The 18,886-nt window shown below is 48.0% G+C and overlaps 1 protein-coding gene across 2 annotated transcripts in view; it reads left to right on the top strand.

Annotated features, from left to right (window-relative positions):
* Positions 1–18,886, top strand: part of ZSWIM5 (zinc finger SWIM-type containing 5) — a 98,657-nt gene that overhangs the window by 40,885 nt on the left and 38,886 nt on the right. Inside the window, exon 1 of one of the 2 annotated variants that reach the window (XM_064665387.1) lies at positions 459–531. The exons of the other annotated variant lie outside the window; for it this stretch is intronic. Within the exon in view, the coding sequence (XP_064521457.1) occupies positions 513–531 (19 nt within the window). The 5' untranslated portion in view covers positions 459–512. Of the gene's footprint in view, positions 1–458; positions 532–18,886 lie in introns of those variants that run through there. 2 annotated transcript variants of the gene reach the window in all.

Here is an 18,886-nt window from a genome sequence, read left to right on the forward strand (position 1 = left end):
AGCCAAGGAGTATAAATCCTGAAAAAAGTATAAACTGTATTGTGGAATTAATAAACTTCAAATTCATGGAATTTCTAATGTTCCACTGATGGCTAAAAAATCTGTTTAATGGCCGCTGAGTGATATTTGGCTGCAAAGCAGAAACCCCAAAGTTGTCTTAACTCAACAGTGATATTTTTTAGTGTTTATGTGCTGGCACTGAACGCCTTTGCTGAATGATGGAAAGCTGACCTTCTCTGCTGCGTTTCTGCAGCGACCAGATAAGATTTCACATCACAGCTTCGCTTTTTCTGTTGATGATCTGTGGCTGTAGCCCAAGACGTGCTGTTAGATGTCGGGCTGTTTATCTGGAGGATCAGTTGCGTGTCTGGCTAACTTTGGGGGTGTGAAAGATGTTCAGTGCTGAAAGCAAGTGCAGGGGAAGGAGCTGATGATCGGAGTGTGGATCCTGGGCTTCCAGAGCACGACTAGCCAGCCAAAGAAGGTCCAGCCACATCTTCAGAGATACCAATATGTGTTGGACCTTGAGAGGTAAGAAGATCTGGGCTGCTGAAGAGGCATTCTCCTCCTTCATCTCTCCTCTCCATTGAAACTGCTAATGATAGTGTATTTTTAAGCTGGTGACTGTTATGTTCTTTTTGCGGTGATTCATTAAAGTTTCAGGACCTTATTGCACATCCTTTCCTCCTAGGTCAGTGGCAGGGCAAGTGTGTTTCAGAGATCTCTTTGTTGCATGGATTATTTATGTGGGAATGTGTAGGACCTGTGCATGCATTTAACAGCTGCTGGTTGGCAAATCTGTGTGTAGGCACATTGTCCTGGACAGTGTTGGTCAGGGAACGCTCACAGCAGCCTGAGCTTGGGATCCCCTTCCTGGGTGGGCAGGATGGAAGGAATGGGGACACCAGAACCACTGGGGCTTCGTGGTCCCCAAGGCAGAGAGTTGCAGCATGATGTTTTGAACATGTGAGTGCTGTTTTGTCACTGCAGTGAGCTTGGGGTGCTTGTGGGGCCGTTCCTACACCCTGGCTGACTGGCATTGATGTGATCCATGGCAGCCATGGTGTGTCCATGCCTGCTGTATCTGCAGGTCAAGTGGTATCTGCAGGTGGTCAAGTCTCTTGCCTGATCTTTGGGTCCCTCATGGTTGGGTGTCCCTGACCTCAGAGAAGACTTCCCCCAGTGTGTCAGGGTCATTACTCTTGGTCTCTCATCTGTTATTGTGCTTGGTCAGCCTGGACTAGCCTGGCATTTCGTGCATGTGGCTGCTGCTTCCCATTTGAGAGATGGGCTCTAAAAGCCTAGTTATGTTTTATTTATTTAATTTATTTTAGACCTGAGTTCAGCTAAGCAAGTTTGCAGTTTCTCTGGGTTCTGGTGATTGACGTTGTGTTTGAACACCACGTTCAAAGCCAATATTTCTTGCAGATGCTGAGATAAGTATCTGTAAATCTTTGCTTTTACCATTATCCTCAATTTTCTTGTGCAGTGCCTGCTGTCACTGTGTAAGGGTATTTATCCTGCACATAATCTGATTGGAAAATAAGGCTTTGAAACAGAAAGGAAAATACACATTTCAGGTGGTGTTAGAAATGTCAGTTGTGGGTGCTTAAACAGTCCTGATTGTCTCCAAGCTTTGGGGCATTAGGGTTTTCAGCCCCCTATTGTTACATCTAAAGCTGCTTATTGGAGTCCCAAATAGGTTAGAAAGACACCTTGTTCTTCAGACCCTCAGAAGTCTGCCTCTCCCCCACCACTGAGGATGGCCTTCTAACAGCCCAGCCAGCCAGGTTTTAACCCTTGGCTTAGGCAGCGTGGAGCCGAACAAAGAGCCGCTGCTTTCAGATGGAGCAGAATAAAAAGCTATTATTTCATAATAATTCTCTGCTCTTTCCTTCCGAGGATTTCCTAAGGACTTTACGAAGATCAAGGCCTGGGCAGTCACCCCCATGACTGAGAGCTGGAGAAGTGGCTGTGTGTGGGCACCTGAAGGCCTGAACCTGAGGCGTAATCTCTGTGCTGGGGTTGGATTCAAGCCTCAAGTCCCTTGTGTAGTTCATGCCTATAAGAAGTCAAGGTGTGAGAGGACAATGAGGATGTTTAGGGCCAGGAGAGCCTCCTGATTTGCATTACTTTGTACCTATTTCTTATCCTTGTTCCAACTCCTTGACCCTTGCCAGTCCTTGTTGGGTCTTACATTGGGCCAGTGGAGGTGGGATCAAGGACGCTGGATTCTGCTCAGTGCAGATGGACTTATTCATGCCATCCCTCAAGCAGGGAAGATGGAAAGATTTCACTGTTCACTTAGACACCACTGTGGGGGTGGTGGAAATCTGGGTGTTTCCTGGATTGGTTATACCTAACCTTCTGCCTCTGCTACCATCACAACATCAGGTGGGATTGAGGTGTCTTTGTATGGAGGCAGGTGCTTGCAGCCTCATGTCCCAGTGGTGGGAGATGGGATATAGGATGTCTTCCCTGTAATACCCAGTCCTGTCATTGAGCAGATCAGACACCCCCTCAAATTAATGATGGGAGCTCCTCTTACCAGTGACACTGAAAGTCTTTGCTCTTTAATCCATATTTTCCTGCCTTTTTGGTCCTCTGGGGCACAAACAGGAGTTGTTTTAGGTTGTGAGTTTTTCTTCCCCCACCTCTTCTTCGATTTCTCCTTAAAATTTGCACCTCCAGGAATGTTGTGGACTCTCAGCTCAGCGTCTGGCACTTTGTGCCCAGCCTGGGGCCGGCTGTGTCTGGTGTGGAGCAGCAGTGGGTGAGCAGTGGTGAGGACCTGCTGTTCCCATGGTTGTGGGTACCACTGCGGAGGGAGCACATGGCACTGCCCTCTTTGTCCTCACATCATCCCTCAAAAACCTCCCTCTGACCGGCATCACAGACGGGTGGATAGATCAGGTGCCATTTTCTTTTTCAAACAGTGACAATAAGTCTCTTTCCTTTGCGGGGACAATTAGTTTCTTTCCTTTGCGAGAGGTTTGGTTGGAATGGGCTGACCCCTCTTCATGGAAGGAGGGCCCTTGTCCTTGTGTCCCTGGGAGAAGCCACAGCATGGACCGTTTATGGTTTTTCCTTTTAACACAGTGACAGTGGCTTTGTTTTCTACATTTAGTTTGCATCTAAGACCAGGACATGGCTCATGCTGTGTCCCTGATCCAGTGTTTAAAGCTTTGCTGTGATATAAGTTTGGCCTGGGCCCTGCAGGGTTTAGCTTAATTTTTAAAGCTCTCAATGTGAATAATTCCTTGCTGAATGCAGATCGCAAGAGGGGATATTGATTTAAAGCTTTAAAGCTGGTGGTTATGGATTAAAAAAAAAAAAAAAAGAAGAAGGAGATTTACTGTAGTCAGAGCTGGTCGTCTAAATGTTAGTCCCTTGCAGACAGGCTTTTGCTGAGCTAGATGTGGGAATGGCAAGGAAGCCTGGTGAAATTTAGCTTTAAATTGTTGGCTGCTGAGAACAAGCCCTGGGATATGCTCAATAGCAGTTTCCTGTGCCAGGGGAGCATTTGCTGTGACTCCTTGGCCTGGGCTCTGTGCGGGTACAGACGAGCTGTGGGGTTGCAGATAACCCAGACCCTTCTCAGGGTGGGGGGTCAGGAGGAGGATGTGCTGGGTCGGGGTGATGTTGCTGTACAGCTGCACACAGGGATGTCACTGGGGTGGTAGGTGGGGAGCAGTCAGCAGAACGGGGGTGCAGGGGCTTGAAAAGAAAATTGTGAGAAAGGAAGCTTTTGGTAGAGAAAATGGAAATGAAGAAAATGAAGAGAATTAAAGGCAGGCTGTACGTCCAGTTAGCAGACAGGGCTCTGAGGTCACTAATGCTGGTTATTTGGATTTCAAAGAGGATCCTATTAGCTTCTGTGGCGGAGAACCATTAATCAGTGGGGCGGGAGGCAGGAGCTCAGGCTGGCCAGAGAAATCAGTTTTCAGTGTCCTTGATGTCCTGCCGGGCTGGGGCTGCAGAGCATCCTGCACAAGGATGGGTTTGTCTCGGACGAGGTGCTTCCAGCCAGGATGGGGAACACTAAGCCCCTCTGCCTGGAATCAGTGCCGGGATACACGGATGTCGTGTCCATGCAGACCCCACTGCAAAATCTCACCTCGATGCTGCTGTCCCAGGAGTATTGCTGAGCTGCTCATAATGAGTACAAAAACTTGAGTTACCTTTGGCAAGCACCCAGTAAGTAGTGTGTTGCTATTCCACAAGCACTAAGTGGAATTTGGGGAAAAAACAGCGTGTCCAGGTGTGACTGTGATCCCTTGGAAATACAATCTCTGGCCTGCTTTTTTGTTCCAGTCAGGGGTTTTCAAGTGTGCCAAGGAGCCATTTCCAAAGGAGCTTTGAGCACAGGACCTGAAGTCACATTGAAAGTCTGTGAGCTGGACTGGTACAGCAGCCTTGCTCTCCAAGCCTGGTGCTTTAAAAACCTCTGAAAGAAGCCTCTGACTGTTTTGAAGAGTCGTTTGCTGTAGAAGGATGACATAAATAATGCAGAAGGAGACCTGTGAGTTCTCAGAGATGGGGGTCAAAGAAGGGTTGTTTAGATAAAATTAAGATGTGGACATGGTAGTTGAATCTGAAACAAAATTGGTTTGGCAGTTTTTCCCCAAGAAAAGTGGCCGGAAACCCCCTTGCTTGCAATATTTAAATTTATGCAAAAACTTGTTTAGCTGGGGTTTGATCTAACACTTTATTGTTATTTAAATCCTTCAAATACCATCAGGAGGAAGGTATTTACCAACAATTGCTAGATCCAAATTCCAGAGACCCCTGTAATTTCTTCTTCTATGTTTTAAGCCCCCCAGTTTTACCCACAGAGTCTTTTAGGGGCTGATGCATAGAGTTTTTAAAAAAGGTCAATAAAAATAGTCTTGTGTACAAATAATGGCCATTGCCTGAGAAAATTGATTAAGATCAGTAAGATCAAGTTTCTGGCTGGACTGAGTATACTTAAAATCCCTAATAGTCTGGCTTTTTGTCTGCAGGATGAATTTATACAAAAAAGGAGAACCCAAGCCTACTATTTCAACATGCCTGGAATTCATGAGTAGAGCTGGGTTTCAGAGACTCCCCTGCCTTGTTTTGGCTAAGTGCTTAAAATGGAAAGCTGGAGATTAGCATGGTGGGCCTGGGGTCATCTTGTTGCAGAATATACAGTCTCAGACACACAGGATCCTTTTCTTCAGACGTCCCTTCTGGTGGTGGCGTTTGAGCCTTTGCTTTGCTCCCTGGCTGAGAGCAGCGTTAATCATAGGACTGGAATTTGTGACTTAACCAAAGAGGCGTTTTAGTGCTTTTCCTGTCATCGATCAGCGGGCTGGAAGCCACTGTCTCAGTAGCATGTCCACATTGACCTCTGTGTTGGTGCTTGTGTTGGTTCCCATCCTCCTGGGTGCCTCCCAACCCAGGAATGCCTTCCAGCATGCCTGCCTTTCTCCTTTAGAAAGGGATACTCTGAACTTGGACCCCTCAGAGACAGAAAAGAGGCTTTTTGTGCGTGCTGCAAAGGGCTCTTGTGTCTGCAGCAGGACATGGCAAAGAGACCTTCCTTCTGAATCCGTGCCTCTAAAACAAAAAAAAAAAATCCCTTGCATCAGAACTTGCTATTTATATTTCTAGCTCTGAGACTCCTCAGCTGCATTATTAATGAAGCGTTTACCAATTAAGATAGATGAGTCTGCTCTTGAGGGTGTTTGTTAAGGTAAGGTGCCTTATTAGCATATCTGATAGATACAGTGCCAGGTGCTGATTAAAACCTTGTTGACTCCCCAGGGGCAGAAGTCTTGAGGAAATAAGGTGGAGAAAGTTGTCCTGTTTCCTGTCTTTGGCCGTACTGGGAGCAGGAAGAGGAGCTCATCATCCCTCCCCCAAAGGCAGATCCCAGAGCTTGTGAGCAGCTTGAAATGGGCATGGGGAGGAAATTAATCAGCCCAGATCAGAAATTCCAATAGCTGGAGTGATGCAAGTGTGATTAATGCCTCCTGAATGCAAGAGGTGGCAAGATGCTAGTTTTGCTGCTCTTGCAAGGCTAGCAGCCTGTCAGGCGAGGAATTCGTTTCAGACATTGACCCTACGGATTTCGGAGGTCTGGAATTGATGCTTCCCTATGTTACAGTGTTTCAGCAGCTCACTAAATTAGGTTTGCAGGCAAAATGATGCTGTGAGGTACAGTCAGCCCACATATGAAACCAATTTCCCTTTGAAACAGCACTAAAGAGGGCGACCAGAAGAGAAACGAGATCATCTTTAGGTCTCTCGTGACCCTGCAAGAGTTGAGAAGTGTGTATTCGCTTTCCATATTTATTATAATATGGCAAAGGAACTATATTGTAGGCTTTAATGATCCGCATGTGAAGAGCGTCTTAAAATAGACTTCAGATCTCCTTGGAACATACGTATGTGTTCATAATTTTACAGCTATAAAAATATATATTTACTGAATACACGTACTTTGTTTCTCCATCTGCTAAATATAGCCACGTACGAAAGTTATATAGAAAATGTGATTTTCCCCCCTAAATTATCCCGCTGTCAGTCTGCTTCAGTTTCAGCGCCGGCAGAGGCGAGGCGCGAGCGGAGATGGGGGATGCTGTGCTGCCGAGCAGATGTCTGGAAGCAGTTTGCCCGAGGACGGGGATTACTGGAGGTGGGGTTGGTGGTACCAGCTATTATGAAGCTTTGCCCAACAGTTCGTGAGATAAGACCCCCGTTTTCAGTTTCACTTGTAATTTTGTCAGGGTTTTAACCGTCCGTGCTTTCAGTTTCCAGTGCTGGATGTTGGACGTCGAATCGTTTGATTTTTAGGGGAGGAAAAAGAAGGGTGTGTAAAACGGCCCTGCCGTTTCAAGCTTAGAGAAAAGTGTCGGGCTTGCCCTGCTGAAAAAGCCCAAGTAGCTTTTCTTGGAGCTTGCTGAGGCTCAGTGCGAGGGGAAGGGGGAGGAGGTGCCCATTTTCCGAGACGTCTTTGCCATCCCTCTGCGTGGTCAAACCCATGAAAAGTTGGAATTTGCATGCGCTCAGCAGAGGCTTCTTTGATTCCAGCAGCTGGTAATTACCCAAGTGCCTTCATAATGGAAAAAGCTCCTTCCCACATGGCTCCCCGGGGAGGCAGGGCTGGATGCCGGCCCTCCCCAGCCAGGGACTCCCGGCATGCTAGCCCGGGGCAAGCGGCACCAGAGGGACTTGTCCTCTAATAGCTGCCTTGGGGAGCAGACATGGAGTGGGGAGGTTGTCCCTGATTACAGCAGGGCAGGAAGGCGGGCCTGGGCCTGGCAGGGGACACTGGAATACAGAGATGCTCTAGGCAAAGGCAGAAAATGGGACAGTGACTGGAGGGGGGAGACTTTCCAGGGTCAGGGAGAAGCATGGGATGGTGTTGTGCAAGAGGGACACGCCAGGTCAGTTTGTCTCCCTCTGATATTTCCTAATTGTGCAGCTGGAGTCACGGCCCTTCACCGGCTGCTGTGTCTGCAGCGCGCGGTCCTTGCAGAGGGCTGCAGAGATGCTTGCACCACGTTTGGGAGATCAGCAGATGGTTTCTCTAAAGAGAGCCTGACATATGACTGTTGCTAAAATCAGTTTTTACAAAAACCACAAGTTCTCTAAAAAAAGGATCGTTCCTCTCACAAACTCCAGCTCAAATAGTCTTTAAAATAAATACACTTCTGTGGCGTCTGCAGTTGGGCCTGGCTGGAGAGCCTGGAGTCTGCCTCCTGAGAAGTGTCATGACTCTAGAGTTTGTTTTGGTTCATTTTTGGAGTGTTTTGCTGAGAAGGAAGGAGCCAGGCAGTCATCAGAACAGTCCCTGGGTAGGATCTGGAATGGGGGACTCCACCATTCCTGTTTCCACTCCTCCAAGGTTGGAGGAGGAATTTGGAGAACCCTGAGAAACCAGTCATCAGCAACGTGTCTCGGGACAAGAGGCTGTTGAAGAAGATACTGTCTCTTTGTGCTTAATTCCTGTCTGCTCTTTCAGGACCCTTTCACTGATGGGATGTGAGTGTTCCTGGTTGGTTTGTGCAGCAGAGGGAGCAGGTTAGTGGAGCTCTTGGACCTCTTGCTTCCTGACTTGCTGGTGTGCTACAGTGGCAGCATGGCAAGACATGCTACTGTCTGCAGCAATGTGGGAGGACACCGTTGCACATGTGCTGAAGCTCCAGAAACAACCACAGTCCTCTGGCAGACAAAGAGAGGTTTGAGCTTTGCACCCCTAAATGCCAAGGATCGACCTGCTTCTTGTATTTGAACCAGTGCATGTCCAGCTGACAGGGTGGAAATTTGTAGCCCCGGGGAGTGCAAAGGTAGCAATGTATTAACTTTAAATGGTGTTAGTGGGTTTTTCTTTCAGAACCAGAGTTTTCTCTCAGAGGAGCATCACAGTAAAGGGTGGCCTGCCTGCTCCTTTGGCCTGTCTTTCCCTGCCACGTGTGCGCTGTGGTGGGGTTGGATGCTTGTGGGAGTGGGTGGGTCCTGTGTCTGAGACAAGTTTCTCTCCTCAAGGATGTGATTTACTGAGAGACAACAGGAAGAATAGTTTGTAGGGGAAAGCCTGCATGAAATGGAACCACATCGTGGTCTTCCAGCTCTGCCTGTGGGGAGCTGGGTGGGTGGTGCGCTTGCCGGTGTTTTCAGGGATTCCTTGTAAGCATTTGAGGAACATTTGCTCCAAATTCACGATCAGTTTCTTTCTTCTGTCGTACAAAAATGCTACCAATGAAAAATAGACAAGCTCTCTGGGTCATTTCCAGATGCCCTTAGTAAGACAGAAGTGTTTATTTTTTATGGGCCAATTTTTGTAGTCTACCAGAACGTCTTGTGCTGTCTAATGCTGCATGGAGCAATAGCTCTGCAGAGTGTGTTTAATAAGAGCAATGTGCTCTCAGGGATATTCAAATCGGAGTTAGTTTCCTCGCATGTACGCACTCGATAGCGTGTGTTATGAAACATCTGGGTCCAAAACTGCACTAAAGAAACCGAATGGCCAAGTCAACCTGAAAGCTGCACCAGAGCTCTGCCTGGAGAATCACCATGTGCAGCCCTCTTCTCTGCTGCAGGGCCCTGGAGCAGATGGCCTGGCTTTTTTTTTTTATTCCTTCTCCTCCTCCTCCTCCTCAGGATTTGCAAGTCAGGAGTAAAACTCAGCTTTGAATTTTCCATCAGCGTGAGGAACCGCAAGTCCAAAAAGGGGCTCTCTGGCTGCGGTTCTGTGGCTGTGTGGGAGGTGAAGAGCCCTTGGTTCTCCCATCTCTGCATCCGCCCTTCTCCTGCTGCGGTTCTTGGCTTTTCCTCCCAGGTCTGGGCGGCCTGTTGCTGGTGGTGCTGGAGCAGCGGGTGGCTGATGTAGGAGGATGTTGGTGGCAGCAGCTCTACCATGGCATCCCGTCTGCCTTGTGTACCTCCAACCCCAGATTCCTGCATCTGGGAGGTGTGCAGTGTGATGCTGTTGACTCTGCCTTGCTTTGGGGCTTCTTGGACCTTCCACCTGGACTGTGACCAGAGTGTTGTGCCTCCAGGGGGAGTGATGGTAGATGTCTTGGGGAGAGCGTAGGTGTAATGGAAGCTTACATGGATGTTTCCCCAGAGCCCTTTCTGTGAGCTCTCTTGCCACTGGACATGATCCTGGCAGGGCTTTTCCATCAGCTCCACGAGGAATGGGGTTGTTTCTCCTCAGAAGGGCCCTTATCTGGTTTTTCTGGGTTCTCTGTGCTTTTACTGCAGGAATGGAGAGGGATGGGACAGGCAATGGCTGGAGGGCTGTGCTGCTCTGTTGGGTTTGTCAGTTGTGGCACCAGAGGCTGGGACACAGTCATTTGGGTGAATTTGCTTCTTTTGTTTGACCTTAAAACCTATCTTTCTGTTTTAGGGGAATGATCTTCTAGATTTAACCTTTCTGATAGGAAATCTGTTCAACAGTGACTTTCATCAATGACTGTAGTTCTTCAGAAATGTCCGTGGCATCTCCATATCCCTGTCTGGTGTGACTTATTAGAAGACTTTGCTGCAGAGATGGAAGAGCTCTGTTAGCAGCTCCATCTTGCTGAAGGAGCTGTCAGAAAAAGCAGCCATCAGGGAGCTGTGGTGCTCTCTCTGCCTTTGCTTCTTCAAGGAAAGCAGGACCAAGCACTTGGCTTTAAGGGTTTCTGAAGTTACTGTCTGCAGACTGGGAGAACATCTCCCCCTTGACTTGGAAAGGCAGTGGGTTGTGTTTTAGATGAAGCCTGTTCAGTGTGGCTGGCATTGCACCATGTATGACGGGGAAACCAGCTATCTCCCATTTTAAATAAGGATGGGAGGTGTAGTAGGAATAGGCCCTGGAGCAGGCTGCTTGTTCTTGGCGTGGGCAGCGTGCCTGTGAAGTGTGTCAGTGTGGGTGAGGGAGCCAGGAGGGACTGAGAGGCTCGTGTCCAATGCTCGCAGAAGGTCCTTGCTTTGGTGCTGCACCAGTAATTTAATGACATCTGAATTACTGCTGTAAGCTGGTTGTGGATTCTGTAAAGTCATGCTAAGCCCTTCCCAATGTGGCTTTTTGAAGGGGCCAAGTCCCAAGGATCTGGGACCCTTCTCCCCTTCATGTTCGCTCTGTGTGCACTCAAACTCTGTGCATGTGAGATGGGCTGTGTCTGCAAAGAGCTGGGCTCAAGCCTGAGCTACTCCAGTCAGTGCTGGTATCTTGGGGACCCCTGAGGGGTGTCTCATGTTCTCATATGTGCTGTGTGACCATTCTTGGGGGTGCTGAGAGGGGCAAACTGAAAACAATGGGCTGACCAGAAAAAGCATTTCCCCAGCAATGCAACACCTGGTTTCCTCCATCCCACGGCTGATGTGCTAGAAACCAAGAGCCTTTCTCTGTGCTTACAGAGCCCATCTGCACTCTGACCTGTCAGCAGGAGGAGGAGATAAATCAGGGTCCTGCTGGGAGAAGCAGGGGAATTTGCTGCTGAAACAGGTCCCCATACCAGCACAGTACAATTTTAGTCTAAATTTTATACAGGTGGCAGTGATGGACCATACACAGCCCCACTCATCCATACAGCTGGGTGTACAGTGTGGGAGATGGGTCTTCTCTTGGCCATGCAGCTGACAGGGAGGAGTCCTGCTGACTTCTTGAACAATGTAGGTCTTGGTGTGGTGGCTGTGCTTGGGAGAGGTCACTTTTTGTACAGCTCAGGTGCTGTGTGCTGAAGCTAAACTTATCCGTGTGGACAAAAATCATATGGGTCATGGTGAGTCCGTGCTTTCCTGTGCAGTATAGGTAAAGGGCCTTCAGTCAAGGGCTTTCTTCAGGATCTGGGTGGTTGAATAACACTTTAAGGAGAAAATACTTGTGCTGAGACCTGGTGGTGGATCCCTTGTTCTGAACAAGCCTCACAATTGTCTTTATCTTTTGTATGTCTGTCTGCAGAGCGAGAGCAATAATTAATGCACAATGGCTCTCCTGGGTTCTGGCAAAGCCAATACTGATTTTCCAAAGTCAGCTCCAGAAGTACTGAAAGTGCAGTTTTAGGCAGGGCTGTGGGTCAAATGTTTCTCCATTTGGCTCCTGCTGCTTTGATTATCAAACATCACTTGAAGCTTTTCAGTCAGCATGAAAGTGAGAGCATCAGTCTAAACCAAGGAAGTCCTGGACATCAGATGATTACATATGCCAAAAAATTACCTTAGCTTGACCTTGGAAGAGGGGAATGGTCAGCTTCAGATTTATATATTTTTAATGCAGCTTTTCATTTTTAACTTCTTTCAAACAGGCTTTTTTCCTTTATAGATCTTTTCTTCTGCAGCATTTTGTAAGTGCACCAGTCATTTCCTAAGGAGCCAAACTTCAGCCTGCTCCTTAAAATACCTCTGTGAGGCCCAGAAGGGACATTATCCCAGCTTTGCAATCAGGGAAACCAAAGCCCAAAGAGGGCAAGAGCTTCATTTCAAAGGTGGCCAGGCAGTTGTGATCCTTGTTCTAAGTAATGGAAGCTGAGGATGTTTTCAATGGCATTGAGTCTGTGGCCTCTGCAAGCCACATGGAAGACCACAGGCTTTTGGAGAGCTGGAGCTCCTGTCTCATCCAGGTTCTGCTTGCCAGGAGAACAGTCATCTTGGAGAAGCAATGGCAGGGTTTAGTGGAAGGATCTGTGTCTGGGACTGATGTGCACTGGGTGGGTTGGTGCCACACCACCTCCCCAGCAACGCGGAGCAAAGCTGAGAAGGATGCTCAGAGGTTGCCAGCCAGTGGGGCCAGGGAGAGTTGGGGTGTTTTAGGAAGGGATGCAGGTGGTTTGACAGGACTGAGACCACACAGTGGCTGATGGTTTCACGTGTGTCTCTGGAGCAGGGAGGAATGATGAGATACATACCACTCGCATGCCTGTGCTCTGGCTTGATGTGGTCTCGCTGAGCGAATCAAAGCTTTTGCTTTGAAGGCAGAGGAGGGGGAAGGGACTGCCTTTGTTCTGCTCTTTGGAGAGCGCTGGAAATCCTTCAGACCAGAAGACTACACCCTTCATTACCCTCTGGATTTTATGCCCCATATTGGAAGTATGGCTCTGTCATGTGAAGTATTTGATTATTTATGCAGTTAATGTTTAACAGAGTTGGAGTATTAGAATTAAACAGGGGACGAGCTCCCAACTTTGCATGGTTAAGGGCTAATAAAACTTCTCTGATCCAGTGTTTTCCTTTCACCAGAGGGGATTTTTTTTCATTAGCTTTGGAGTGTTAAAAAGAGATCTCCTGTGTTTGAGGCAGATTGATCTGTTGGCTCCAGACAAAGAGAATGTGCAAAGGTGTCAGCTTAACTATCCAGCCGGCACAGATGCAGGAAGCCAAAAATTTCAAGGTGAGTTTAATTGGTGTCTTCAATGGCAGTAGCTGGGTTCAGCAGCATCTGCCTTGGAGAGTCGGTGATGTCCACAGCCCACCCCAGGCATGGAGGAGCTGGGTGAACAATGGACTGGAAGGTGGAGGATAACCAGAGGCTGGACTCCCTGATGTTGACTTTGTCACTTGTGCCAGCCTCCACCGAGCTGTTTCGGCTGCCGACTTGCTGCAGGGCAGCCTGGAGGTGTCAACTGGTGACCCTTCAGTCATCACATCTTCCAGGGGCGTTGAACTGGGATAGTGTTTCCCAAGTGTTTGGTGTGAGGATTGCAGAGGTGTGCCCAGGGCAGCCCCATGGCTGGTGTGGTCCAGAAAACAATAGGAGAAGGGGACAACAGTTGGGATTAGCTGAGCTCAACAGAGTCTGCAATGGGATTGATATTGCAGTGGCTTTGGTTTTCATTTCTTTTTAGTTTAGTTTACTCAGACTTAAAGATCTGGTGGTGTCTCACCCCAACACATTTCATACCCATTGCCCAAATCCAGCAATATCTCTTGGTGGCACAGAGTTCTCAAAGCTGTGTTTTTTACAGTAACATGGTTGGAGATGGTGAGGATGCTAATGTGGGGTTTCACACCTTCATTAAGGGGAAGGCTGAGGAGTAAGGGCTTCGTGGCATCCTAGACATCCTGTATGGTGGAGTGATTGTGACTGCCCCAGAGGTGCCCTTAGTGCTGTTGCTCTGTACTGCTCACTTAAAAATCAGATTGATTTTTAGCAAACCACCAGGACTGAAGGTAACCATGACTGTGGACCAGCCGCTTGTATTTTAGGTGTCCTGAATATCTGCTGTGCATTTTCTTTCCCTTTTATCTCCCACACACTCCTGCCTGCACAAATGCTGGATATGCTATCGATGTAATTTGCTTCTCCTTTGGCCCCATGTACTGATGTGATTGATAACTCTTATTGGACTGGAAACAGCAATTCTTAATCCTTTCCTTATGACTGCAGAAACAAGGGGGGATGTATGAAAGCAAGGTTGCTGGAGTGGCTGTTGCATGGGTGGAAGGAACAAGGAACTGAATTGATTTTAAAAGAATACACCTCCTCTGCAAGATGTCACAGTCATGATCTGTGAGACCCCGTAGGTGCATGTGCTCATCACTAAGATGCACTTAGCTTTATTTCAAAATGTCTATTTTTATTTACATTTCACCTGCTAAGTCCGAAATGTGGTGCTTCCTGCCCTCGAAGAGGACTGAGCCCTTAGCCTAACATAGAAGTCTGGGGGTTTCCATCTCCTGCAGTGGAAACACACAGTGTGAAAACTGGCTCCTGGGGGAAACAGCAAGTGGAAAGTGTAATCTAACATAGAAGTATTTGTTTTCTAAAGACAAGTGGCAATCCCCTGTCCCTCTGCTGCCCTGTATGCTCCTCGTCTGTTTTAGATTTTGATAAATTTCTTGTTTATCTTGAGGAATCAAATTAATAAGTAATGTCAGTTGCTCTTCAGAGAGAGAGGCTGCTGATGGTTGGAATCATTTTAATTTGGCACGTGTATTGTTGAAGGACTGTTTGCCTTTGAGGCAAGTGCATCGGTATCAGAGCTGTTAGAGTATGACCATTCCCCGTGCACACAAGTGTTGGGTGTAAACTTATGCAAGTAGGTCTTCTGAGCAAGGGCTCAGGGGGAATTAGGCTGGTCTTGCTGGGAGCTTTGAGGCTCTCGTCTCCTTTAGCTCTGGGTAAATTTGAAACCCAGCACAACTGGACAGACTCATCTTCCCTGTGCATCACTGGGCAATCCCAGCGTTGCTCTTCCAGACGAACATCATCATTCGATGTGTGGTGCTGGTCAGGTCTCAGCCCTCTTTATATGCCAGAAACCCACAGCTGCTTTCTTCAGACTCCCACCCGAGGTGATGCTGTGTTTGGTTTGGAGGTGGCCTGGCCCTAAGTGTTGTGCATACCCCTTCTGTGTGAATGTGGAGATGCTGGTGGAATCTGGCTGCATATGCATCAGGATGATGTTAACATCACTGAACAATTAAACCCAAGTACTCAAAAGTCCTGAGCTGTGACAAGAACAATCGTGTCTGCTTAGAATGTCAGGAGCTTTGGAAAGAAAACCGAGTTTAGTTTCTGCACGTTGGTGGTTTCAAGATCATGCTTGCATCTTCTTGAAGTGCCTGTGATACACATGTGACTCCACAGACTGGGGCTTTTCCGCCACAAATGGTTTGATAGTGGTTGTACAACAGCGTGCACTGCAGGTCTGCATCCTGGCAGGAACTTGTAGGAGTCCAGCAGATGTTGAGGGGGCACCTCCTGGAGGAGAAAATGGCCTCTGTGTTATCTCTTGGCTGTTTCTCATCTGCAAAACTCAAGTGTGAGGGTGTGTAATGCCTGACACACTGTTGGTGCAACAAAGTGTGGTAGTTGCTAAGCAGCCGTGGAAGCAGAGTTAGCAGCACCCAGCATTGGGGCAGTACAGAATCCACCTGCATGGATCCATTTTCAGGTGTCATCCTGACGAGGGCATCTTTCCCACCATCAGCCCTGACCCCTCTCATTATAGCAATTTATTTTACGGTGATGCACCACCACATTTAGTCAGTGGCTGTGGTTTCTGGAAAGCACAAGCACGGGAGTTTACCCAAGACCTTGCAGATATTCCAAGTTGAGCCCAAGGAGGTTGCCTGGGTGGAAGGCAGAACTGGAGGTTTCCTTTTTGGGGAGACAGGGGTGGAGCATGGGTTCCTTGCATCTTTGCTCAGTGCTTCCCAGCTGTTGTCCCCTGGCTGTTGTCTTGGCTGCTGGGCTCCTCTGTCTCATTTTCCCAAACAGGTGAAGAGGGACTCTGCTCCTGCTCAGCACAGAGCAGGGGAGGTAGCAGGTTGCAGCTCCCCAGGTGCACTCTGCCATCTGACCAGGAGAGAGACCCCTCCAAGCCAGAATGTGTCACCCACAGTGTGTGGCTGGTCCTCCTTTTCCAGTGGTGTCTGTGGACCCCCTTTCAAGGGTCAGGGGAAGATTTCACTACAATGCTTTCCCATCTCTAAGTGGGAGTACTGTGTAATACTTGAGTTATGTGGTAATTAGGGCGACTCCTAAAACCCTTTGCTGAGATTGTGGGTAAAACCACCTTCTCTCAAGTTACTGGCTTCCCTTTTCAAAGGGAAGGGAGGACTCAACTCGTAGTCACTCATCTGGTTTTGCTTTTTACTTTGTTTCATTCCCATTATGCTGAGCTCACTGCATTTTTGGTTTTTGGTTGCTTCCAATTCCAAATTTAGATAAATGTGCTGATAACCCTTTGGCACCTGCGGTGTCTGCTGCCAGGGAGCAGTGCCTGGCTTGTCCTGCAGAGGATGGGGCCTAACCAGGAGCTGCAGGAGGCTGCAGGGGTGGGATTTCACCCAAGTGAGGCTTTCAGGTTTTATTTCAGCCAGCCAGCAGTTAGTTGTCTGGGATATTGCTTCCCTTTCCTTTTCCCTTTCCTTTTCCCTTTCCTTTTCCCTTTCCTTTTCCCTTTCCTTTTCCCTTTCCTTTTCCCTTTTTTGGCAAAGGGACCTAATTACTGGAATAAATCTGTGGTTAGAGGAGCTGGAGACTCTCCATCCACCTCCAGAAGGGCCTCATGGCGCATAATGGGAGAAAACCGCCACTAAATGTCTCACATCACACTTTTCCCCTTTCCCTTCGATCCTGTATATTTAGCATTAACTGCACAATATAGGTTTCCTTTTGTTTTAATTGTGATGATTTCCAGGGAGAAGGAAAGGATTGCTCCCTTGTTTCTTGTTTTTATTTCTACTGTAGCCCCAGCCATCCTGATGACAGATCTTGTCATTACACGGTGTCATTTTGGATGTTTGCACTGCATCAAAAGCAAACGGAGGAGCCTGCAGTCTAGGCTGTGGATTGAATAACAATGTTTTTCCAGAAAAAAAAAAATAAATCTGTGAAGTTTTAATGAGAAACATGGGTTTCGCAGAGGCAGCCTGTACACCACTGCCGACCCAGCAGAGCGATGGCTCCCGTCTCCCTAGGTGTCAGCTTTTGTGGCCCTTTGTGTTTCTGGAGGCTGTGAAGCTGTGGAGTCATCTTGAACTTGAGAAGCAGGAGGGCTTGCGTTTTCCTGTGCATGTCGGATCTTCTGTGACAGCTTTCCAGCTGCATGCTCCTTGCTAAAGCAGAGGTTGGCGATGTGTGGCTGGGAGATGCTGGGGACAGTGTGTCTCCAGAAGGAGAAAAGGTAGTGCTGAGTGTGACAGCATCACTACAGGGGAATCTGCTTTTCCTGAAATGCCTGCATGGTAAAGATGGTGAAAACTGTTGATGCAGGAGAGCAGAGCATGTTTGTCAGGCATCTGTCTCCCAACCACATTCCTTTCAAGCAAGGAGGGCTGTTGGGGAAGTTTCTGCTCTGCAGGCCTCCCGCTGCCTTCCTGGCTTTGCAGAAGGGTCGTGTGAAGACTAATGTGATCAAAAGGGTTTTTTAAGTGTTATTTAAAGCGTGTTGACTGTTCTGCAGAGGGTTTTGGTCGTGGAGAATCGGGCAATTTGACTGCTCATCAGCCGTGACCCAGAACTTCGCTGCAGGGTCTCACCAGAGAGGAGATACTGGCAACTGAGGACTTTTATGTGGTTGCATCACTTGGGTTGTTCTTATCCCTCTTTGATTTTCCTTACAGTGCCTGAACGTGCTGCCCTGCTGTTGCCCTCTGAAGTGTGTTGAGCTTCCTGTGCGGAAGTGTTTCTGTCAGGGAACCATTTGTGGGGCTTGGGGAAGTGGCCATGCCCAGGAGATGGCAACGAGTCCAGCTGCTCAGGAATAGCCTTTGGGCTCCATGGAGCTGTCTCTTTAGCTGTATGAGGAATGTTGGATGTGACGTATAGTTTAGTGGGACTGGAGGATACCCAAAAAAACCCTGGTCCATGTGGAAGAGGCATAAAACTCATCCACCAGCAGGTTGAGTCAGGCTTGGGAGCTGCCATAGCACACCTGGATGCTCTGCAGGTCTCTCCGCTGTCAGAGTTGGTGCTTCTCAGGTACCCTCAATACACTTCACCTGCATGATGGATGAAAGCCATATGACCCTCCAGGGGCGTGTGTAAGCACTGGCATCTCTCCTGTGAGGAGCCAGCAGGGGATGGGGGGCTCTGGTGCGGGGGCAGGACTGTTGCGGGAGGAGCGCAGAGCCACGGTGGAGATGTGGGAAGCAAAACATGACAACTCTACTGTTCTACTCACCCCTTCTACTAAAAAGTGTTCCCCCCTCCAAAGTGCAGTCCTGCTGGAGGCCCCCATGTACCTTACTATTTCCCAGCTCTGTGCAGAGATTCCAGGGACAGGAATCATTTGCTTTCCCCAGAGTTGTGGGGCAGATCTTACACCTTGTGATGCAAAGTCCTCCAGCCTCTTTTGCAACTTAAGAGTTTAAAAGCAAGCTGGAAAAACACTTTTTCTGCATGAAATCAAGTTCTGTGCTTTCCTCCACTTCAAGTTTTGCTGGATGTTGAAATACAGCAGTCAGTCTTCCCAGACTTCACACTACCCCTCACCTCCTCTTTCTGGGGTGGCTCTGGTCAGGGCTGTCACCAAGGGCTGGCATGCAGCAGGTATTTGGATGACTCCCTGTCCTGGAATTGAAGTCCCTTTCTTTAGAAATAGACTCACAGAGTTTCCAAAAATGATTCTGGAATAAAATGTCAACAGAGGAGGCTGATCTGGAATAGCAATTGCTGAATAATTTATTCTGCCGTGAGTAGATAATTTCCCTATATGGAGCAGCCCTAATAAGCTCCAAAATGTAAGCTGTATTGGTTTGGGGGCCAGAGAGAGGGGAAGAAACCACTAAGTTTTCATGAAGTTACTGAAGTGAGCTGAGCTCTTTAAGTATAATAATATTTCTTCAATATAAAGTGTGCGTCTGTGGTCTCCTTAGTGAAATTATATATATATATATATATATATATATATATATATATATATATATATATAAAAGGTGGGTTTATTCTAAATGAGGGCTGTAGAAGTCAGAAGGAGAAGGG

Source organism: Pseudopipra pipra, chromosome 9 (assembly GCF_036250125.1).
Source record: "Pseudopipra pipra isolate bDixPip1 chromosome 9, bDixPip1.hap1, whole genome shotgun sequence".
Classification (NCBI taxonomy): domain Eukaryota; kingdom Metazoa; phylum Chordata; class Aves; order Passeriformes; family Pipridae; genus Pseudopipra; species Pseudopipra pipra.